Here is a 7,939-nt window from a genome sequence, read left to right as displayed (position 1 = left end):
CGCGCGGCAACCCAGCGCCGACCTCTCTCGGTACTTGCTCTCTAGCGTGTCTGATTACTTCATTTCTTTTTCCGTTCTAGTATTGATGGCTATAGCTATAGATAGTTGAGAGCTGGTGTGGATCTTGTTCAATGTGACGCTAGGAGGAAGAAATTATAGATCTTTCAAGTGTTACTAACGCATCGCACTCCAGCAGTGTCGCGTGAGTGATGCCGCTAAGCCTAGAATGACATGGTATTTTGTTACCGAACTTTATGGTGCCAGCGGAATGATTTCCATTTTAAACCAGGAAATTGTAGGAAATTCTGAATGAATATCGCGGATGCATCTGACTTTGTTCAGTCGCCGCAATCTCATAGTTCATGGAATGCATGGTTTAGCAGATGACGAGAGGAACAATCAGTCCATCATTTCTGACATCTTTTTGTAGTTTCACTGAAGAATCTGAACAATTACACTAGCGTTTCTTCATCGAGAGACGACACTCAAGTGCCTTTCAGGCTATGCACAGACTCTCAGATCACTTCATTTTCCTTCATCAAAATACACTGGTAAATAACATGACCAATGATAGTAAAATAAGGATAACGTATTTTGTGCAGCGGCTATGTGGCTTCATAGTTGAACATGAAGAACTAACCGGAAACAGCCGTACAATTTATCCAGCCATTGTAGAATATGCTAGTTTTGCTACATAGATGGTTTTCCTCAATGAATTAACTGCCAAGATATGCATCTCAGCAACCCCAATATTTCGGCATCCTCAGATTACTTGACACTTCATGAGAAGAATGTGGTATGGTTTCCCTCCATATATCCTTAACTGCGAATGACAGAATTTTGTTAATTTGTCATATATAGAAGGAATTGGAAAACCACATTAATTTAACGCTTGAATCAATTCAGTGAATCAAGCAAACAAATCAGCAATCGCAATAGCTAGATTAACAGGACGAAGCCAAGCAGGTAAAAGTTCTCCCGGAGACAGGCATCTGCATTTTGAAGCACACCAATGTAGAACTCCTTCATTGTCTCTATAATCTCTATATTTGCATGAATTGGTTAAAGCCACGTTAGCCAGATCAACTTCAACCAAAAGGAAAAAAGCGAGATGATCTTCGCAACATAAAGATCATGTAAGACAGTGAACTGCATTAACCCTTAATTCTCTAAGCATTAGAAAAAAACTAACGACTGGATTATATTATTATCATATAAAATATCACTTTCCTCACGATCTGTGTATCACATCACCTACTCTCTGAGATATCATGTTCATCGCGAGCTCTATATGGCGCCTACTCTCATTAGCTTCCGTACTGAGATTCTCAATAGTTGCCATGAATTCTTCCAACTTTTTCTGAATCTCCAACATTACAGGCTTCACCGCTTCTTCCTGTTCTTCTCCAAGAGTGAAGTTGGCATTAGTTTTCAGCTGATTCAAAAGCGACCAAATCCTCTTCAATTCCACAATCGAGATCAAGGTTCTCATATTCATCATGTCTATCAACTCCTTTTTCTTTTCAAGTTTCGCATGGCAATTTTTCCACCGAGTATCACACGACTTGCCGACTGTCCCTATTGGAGCTGCCAGACCAGCAGCTAGAGCAGTCACAAAAGGCGGCACATTGATCGCGACCGCAACGACTGAGAAGATCAAAGTGGCCACGAAGGCTGTCAGAAATATGGCCTTGGTCACCCTTTTCCAAACTTTCGTAGATTTGAGTTTTTGTCAAGCTTCTTCGCAAAAGCCTGCAACTCCTTGCACAACTTTTTCTGCTGGTTATACACCAAGTTAAAAGGCTTGGACAACTCGTTCATGAATAGGTCGCTTGCGTTTTTGAATTTCTGGAGCTCCTGCCTTGTCTTGACATACTTCTCCCCTCCCTCTTCCTCAAAGTGCCTAAGTGCATGCTCAATACTCAAATAGTTTTCATGGGCCCCACTCACACATTGCTTGAGGGAAGTGTAGAATTCTAATATCTGTTTGCCTTGCTCAAACTAACAACCCACTAAATTTGACAGCTCTTTGTCATTCCTTATGTCTTTGTCCAATGTAAGAATGATCTTAGCTGATATAAGGTGCATCTCTGGAAGGTCAGTAATCACCTCTGTTAGATTGTTGATTGTCAGGGATTGAGCCTTAGCACCAGCTGCTAGTGTCCCAATTACTCTATCAGCTTGGTCATGTAAGGTCTTCTCAAAATCTTGCAAGCTCGTGTCAACTCCATCGGCAGCTTCATAAGAGGTCAGGTCAGACCGGTATCTAAGATAGCTGTCTTCCATTGATGAAGAGTCTCCTAGCTTGTTTTTACTAAATTTCCACCCATTCTTTGGGTCCAAAAATGTGAAAAATGGGGATTGCCAAAAAAAAAAAAAACTCCAAAGCCAAACCCTTCTTCAAGTTTTGCTAAGCAAGCACAGTGCTTGAATTATATATATGAAAGGTGGGTACAGTGGAAAACTGCCCAAAATATCTGAGCTCAGATTCACCAGAAAAAAAGGCAGGACTCACACTCATCACAGATCAGCTAAACCCCCTTCTCTTTTTTTCTCTTCTTTCTGTGATCTTACCTCAGTTTCAGCTGATACCACAAAGAACAGATGATCTTGTTTCCACTGCAACTCCTTCAAAAGGACCAAACCAAAGCTCAATCACGGTGCAGACACCAAGAGTCAACTGCAGACAAACAAGCAAAGGGGGGCTTAGAACTAGGGGTAAGCATGGTCCGGGTTGGTGGCACTGAGGACTGGACCGAACCCATTGGTTCGGTTCGGTTCCAGGGTCAACCCGGGACCAACCGATAATTTTTATCAAGGCCTAAACATAGCAAGAGGACTGAAGTAATCAACAAATTCATGAATCGAGGTCAAAGAGCAAAAGTACACAAAGCCAGGAAGGAGGAAGTGGACACTTTGTTCTGAAATTTAATTATTAGTCAGATTAAACTATAGCTATGCAGCATTCATAGTTATTCAGTAATGACAAGTTCACAAAGTTTAGAGAGTTTGCCCGTGTGTATCTATGATCAAGTGCTTTTTACCTTGTCACACGACTCCCAAGTCAAGGGAATTTGGCCTGATTCCTGTGCCAAATTAAGTCAATTCTCTGGGAAGGTCATAAGCATTACAGTGATGGAGCTCGCAGCCAATAAAGAAGTCGGTTTCTCAGAAAATCCACAGGACAATTTGAAGGAACAGCAAAAAAATCTGCAAGAAGTTCTTCATATGTCATTACGACCGCTAATGTGCTTGCTTTTTTGTACATTACACATGATGACTATCCAGAAGAATTTTTACTTCGTGTTATAAAAAAGCTTCTTCTCTCATTAGCCCAGGAACTCCTTCCCGGACAACTCAGAGAAGCATAATGATTATAATGTGCCATATCACTTCTTTTCCTTTGTTCGGGAAATACTATCAGAATGTTCCATAGCTGCACTACGCTTTTTCGAGCAGCTCAAGGGTATGTAAAAATATTCTGTGGTCTCCTACTGTTCTTGCGTTTTTCAGTCCGCATTTTTAAATCAAAAGAGGACATATTCGATGCGATAGCAACTGAAATCGGGGGATATCACCGAAATTCACTTTCTTTGCCCAGCAAAAATTTTGGCATTTTTGACCTAGTTTCAGCTCATAAACTGCAAGCTCATGTCTTCATCGAGCTGGCAGTTCTAACGTGCCACGACACTCCTTCCCAGATTGAAAAAACGTGACATCAAGACAGTTCGACTGCTACACTTCAGTTAAAATCGCGACGGACGATGAGCACGATTCGGTTCTCCTCGCACCCAGATTCCAATCAAAGCTAAAACCCATCTCCAAAATGGGAAAGAAAAAGCCCAGAAAAACACATCGGATGCAATCGCCCCGTCGATCGAAGGGGACGTCGCGGGGACTAAATAAAATCCAAAACAAATCAAGAGGACACACGAGGTTGAAGCAGAACTCAACTCACCAGCCACAAAATAAAAACACATCGGATTGCACGGGTGCCGTTCGATCCGTGCTGGCGCTACAGGGACCATGCTTTCTCCTCCCCTCTCATGTCCGGTGGTCGCGAGGTGCTGGTTTTCTTCTTGGACAGCAAGCTGGAAAATGCAGCCAAAGCGGCAGCACTGCTGAAGGGTCTGCGAGTAGAAAGGTAACCAACTGTGGTTTAGGGCTAATAGGAAGCGGGTCACTTTCTCTCTTTCCTTAATCTCTTTGTACTGCTCGATTGGCTCGATTGTTGACTCTAGGCCTTCAAGCTGCTCCTCCGCGGCTTCGAGTTCGTTCCAAAGAACTGATGGGCAAGTGAAGCAAGCGGTAATCGAGAGGTTCCCTTGCTCCAATTCCACAAGGTCAAGCTTCCCATACATTTCCTTAATAGTTTCCCACATCGCTTTTGCATCCTCCGTCGGAGGAAGTCCGGCGGCGACCTCGACTGTCGTGCAATTCCAAATCCACGTCCATACCGAATGGTTGCATCTCCGCCAATGACATTGCATGCCGTCATCGGCCAGAAATCCCTCGCCCAAGTCGAAGCTGAAGCGTGATCAACCTCAATTTCGGTCCGTTGGCCGGTGAAGTATAAAGCAGATCGCTAGGTTCTGAACGGCTGGGTTCTGCATGTTGGATGTAGCGTTGAATTCCTTTTCGACGTGCTGATTATGTTTCGTAGGTAATGATTTGCAGTAACGAACCAGAAAACGATCAAACGCAATTAAAAAAAAAAAAAAAAAAAAAATTGCAGAAGGTGGATCAAGAGCAAGGCTCTGATACCATGACAAGAGATGTAAAAGGGATGAAGGGGAATTTGTATTATTTACTTCTCATTACTTCAATGTACAAGTATGTGGATGTATTTGTAATACAATAAATGAATTAAATAGAATTTACAAAATATTATCTTTTTTAGAGCGAATCATATCTATTGTTTGCTGAATCAATTACAAGATTGGAATCTAGATTGAGAATCAATCTTCAGACTAAATCAGATCATTTCTCCAACATTATCCTGCCACCGTAGAATATGCTAGTTTTGCTACATAGATGGTTTTCCACAATGAATTAACTGCCAAGATATGCATCTCAGCAACTCCAATACTTCGGCATCCTCAGATTACTTGACACTTCATGAGCAGAATGTGGTACGAGACTCTGAAGTTTATGGCCTCCCTCCATATATTATTACTGGCGGATGACAGAATTTTGTTTAATATGTCATATTTAGAAGGAATTGGAAAACCACAATAACGCTTGAATCATTTTTTTCTCTTTAAGGGAATCAAGCAAACAAATCAGCAATCGCATTAGCTAGATTAATAGGACGAAGCCAAACAGGTAAAAGTTCTGCCGGAGACAGGCATCTACATTTTAAAGGACACTAATGTAGAACTGCTTCATAATCTCTATAATCCCTATATTTACATGAATTGGTTGAAGACACATTGGCCAGATCAACTTCAGCCAAAAGGAGAAAAGTGAGATAATCTTTGCAGCATAAAGTTTATCTAAGACAGTGAACTGCATTGACCGTCAACTTTCTAAGCATAAGAAAAGAACTAACGACTGGATTGTCCCATTATCCTCTTCGATATCACTCTCCTCGCTGTCTGTATCTCGCGGCTACTCTTAGTAGCTCGTATACTGAGATCTTTAATGGTTTTCACGACTTCCACCATTTTCTTGAAATCCAATATTCCAAGCTCCACCGCTTCTTCTCCAAGAGCTAAGTCAGCATTTTGCAAGATCGACGCAATCTCAGTTTCCACCTTACTCACAAGCGACCGAATCGTCTTCAAGTCCTCAATCGAGATCCTAGTTCCCACATTCATTAGGTCTATCAAATTCTTTTTCCCTTCTCGTTTCCTTTGGTGGGTTTTCCACCAAGAATCGCACCACTTGCCAAATGTTACTATTGGACCTGACAGAGCAGCAGCTAGAGTAACCACAACATGTCGCCAAGCTTTATCAACCTTAACGACTGACAGGATGAAAGTGGACACGAAGACGGTCACAAATATGGCAATGGTCACCCATCTCCAAGTTTGTGCAGATTTAACTTTCTTGTCAAGCTTCTTCTTGCAAGCCTCCAACTTCTTCTTGCAAGCCTCCAACTTCTGCAACATCTCTTCCTGCTGCTTATACATGGAGTGGAAGAGCGTCGAGAACTCTTCCGTGAATGGGTCACCTGCTTCTCTGAATCTCTGGAGCTCCTGCAATGTCTTGACATACCTCTTCCCTCCCACATCCTCTGCTCTCTCTTCCTCAAATTGCACAAGTGCAAGTTGAACACTCGACTGGCTATCATGGGCCCGGCTCAGGCAATTCTTCAGGGAAGTGTAGAAATCTAATATCTGTAGGCAATGATTGAAGTAATAATCCACTAAATGGATCAGCTCTCTGTCATTCCATGTGTTTTTAAGAATGATCATAGCTGCTTCATGGTCCATCTCAAGATGGGCAGTGGCCATCTCTCCGAGAGAGTTGAATGTTAGGAACCGAGCTTCAGCACCAAGTGCTAGTGTCCTAATTACTCTATCAGCTCGGTCACGTAAAATCTTGTCCAAATCTTGCAAGCTCGGTTCAACTCTACAGGCAGCATCATAAGAGGTCAGGTCAGACCGTTATCTAGGATTGCTGTCTTCCACTGATGAAGAGTCTACTTCCTTATTCTCACTAAATTTCCCACCCACTGTTTGGATCCAAAAATGTGAGAAATAGGGATTGCCATAAAAACTCCAAAACCAAACCCTTTGTCAAATTTTGCTAATCAAGCACAGTGCTTGAATTATAACTATAAATGGATTTGCCAGAAAAAATATAGCAGGACTCACAGACTACTCACAGATCAGCTAAACCCCCTCCTCTCTTGTGCTCTTCTTTTTGTGAGCTTACCTCAGTTTCAGCTGGTACCACATAGGAAAGACGATCTTGTTTTCACTTCAACTCCTCCAGAAGGACCAAACCAAGCTCAATCACCGTGCGGACACCAAGAGTGAACTGCCGAAACTGAGATCTACTCCAAGACAAACAAGAAAAAAGGGGAATTGGAATTATGAAAGGAACCGAGAAGTTGGGGGTGCTACAAAAGGCTGATCTCGAGGCAGCCTGATCGGAGGATTGAAGGCTGCGTAGGGGAGTTAGGAAGAAGGAAAAGTCCAGGAGATGAGGGGCTGAGCAATGCGGTCGGCATTGAACTCAGGATCAGTCTTCCAAGTGAGGAGGTAGACTCATTCTCCCATTTTTGTTTATCCTCTGTCCTTAGACCTTAAGTCTTTGTTTTCCGTAGTTTCACCAATATTCTGAGGTGCTTTTCGGATACCAGATCTTCTTTTTTCCTTTCTTTCTCGAAGTTTGATTTTATAAAAGATGAAGTGATATATTGCATCTTTATTACATATTTAAATGCGATTTTTTTATCGTCGTCATCATTTAGGGGTGCTGATGATTATGTTATAATTAAAATGGTGGTTACCATTTTTAATGGCCTCAAAAAAAAGAAAAATGATTATGTGACAGTTTTTAATGTATTGTAATAATAGCAATGTATCATCAACCATAAAAAATCAAATTGTAAATAACTATAAATTATTGTGAGACGTCTTCAAGAATTTGTGGCTTATAATAGATATTTTCATAATACCCTAAAAACAGTTATGTTAATAAATCCGGAGGAAAATTGGCAATGGGAATAGGTGATGGTAGCTTGGCCATACTAAAGGTACATTTGCTTCGATTGTATCAAAGAAAGTTAACATATTAATAAATATTTTTGAAAAAAGTTAAATTCTCGTGAAAGGATTTCATTTTTTATTTTTTATTTTGCCATATCTTATGGACAATATATGAAAGTCATTCATCGTTTGTCACATTAAAAATATGAAACACACATTTGAAAAAAAAAATAATTCTCAACAACGATCCCAAGGGCCTAGGCTTGAACTCTGGGGTC

General features: G+C 41.3%; 2 protein-coding genes and 1 long non-coding RNA gene across 5 annotated transcripts; 1 reads left to right on the top strand and 2 right to left on the bottom strand.

Moving 5' to 3' along the window:
- Nucleotides 1-432: 432 nt before the first annotated feature.
- LOC108954968 lies at nucleotides 433-4,524 on the bottom strand. 3 transcript variants are annotated; one of them, XR_005545515.1, is made up of 3 exons: nucleotides 3,959-4,078; nucleotides 2,575-2,680; nucleotides 433-823 (listed from the first exon to the last, which is right to left on the bottom strand). XR_005545515.1 is itself a non-coding variant. In XM_039299329.1 (2 exons), the coding sequence occupies exons 1-2, from the start codon at nucleotides 4,488-4,490 to the stop codon at nucleotides 2,652-2,654; spliced, it is 561 nt and encodes a 186-aa protein (XP_039155263.1). In that variant the 5' UTR covers nucleotides 4,491-4,524; the 3' UTR covers nucleotides 2,384-2,651. The 3 variants fall into 3 exon arrangements, 1 of the variants encoding a protein (XP_039155263.1); XR_005545514.1 differs by lacking the exons at nucleotides 433-823; nucleotides 3,959-4,078 and adding an exon at nucleotides 3,045-3,304 and having other exon boundaries at nucleotides 2,384-2,680; XM_039299329.1 differs by lacking the exon at nucleotides 433-823 and having other exon boundaries at nucleotides 2,384-2,680; nucleotides 3,959-4,524.
- Nucleotides 4,029-4,826, top strand: LOC120286804. Its single transcript, XR_005545516.1, has 2 exons — nucleotides 4,029-4,144; nucleotides 4,242-4,826. It is a non-coding gene; the product is annotated as an uncharacterized LOC120286804 (long non-coding RNA).
- Nucleotides 4,827-5,546: 720 nt separating this feature from the next.
- On the bottom strand, nucleotides 5,547-6,458 carry LOC104416740 (UPF0496 protein At2g18630). The gene has a single exon (XM_010028089.2). The coding sequence runs from the start codon at nucleotides 6,456-6,458 to the stop codon at nucleotides 5,547-5,549; it is 912 nt and encodes a 303-aa protein (XP_010026391.2).
- Nucleotides 6,459-7,939: the final 1,481 nt, after the last annotated feature.

This window comes from Eucalyptus grandis, chromosome 8 (assembly GCF_016545825.1).
Source record: "Eucalyptus grandis isolate ANBG69807.140 chromosome 8, ASM1654582v1, whole genome shotgun sequence".
In the NCBI taxonomy this organism is placed as follows: domain Eukaryota; kingdom Viridiplantae; phylum Streptophyta; class Magnoliopsida; order Myrtales; family Myrtaceae; genus Eucalyptus; species Eucalyptus grandis.
The sequence above is the reverse complement of the archived record's forward strand: the minus strand, read 5'-3'. Positions and strand labels throughout refer to the sequence as shown.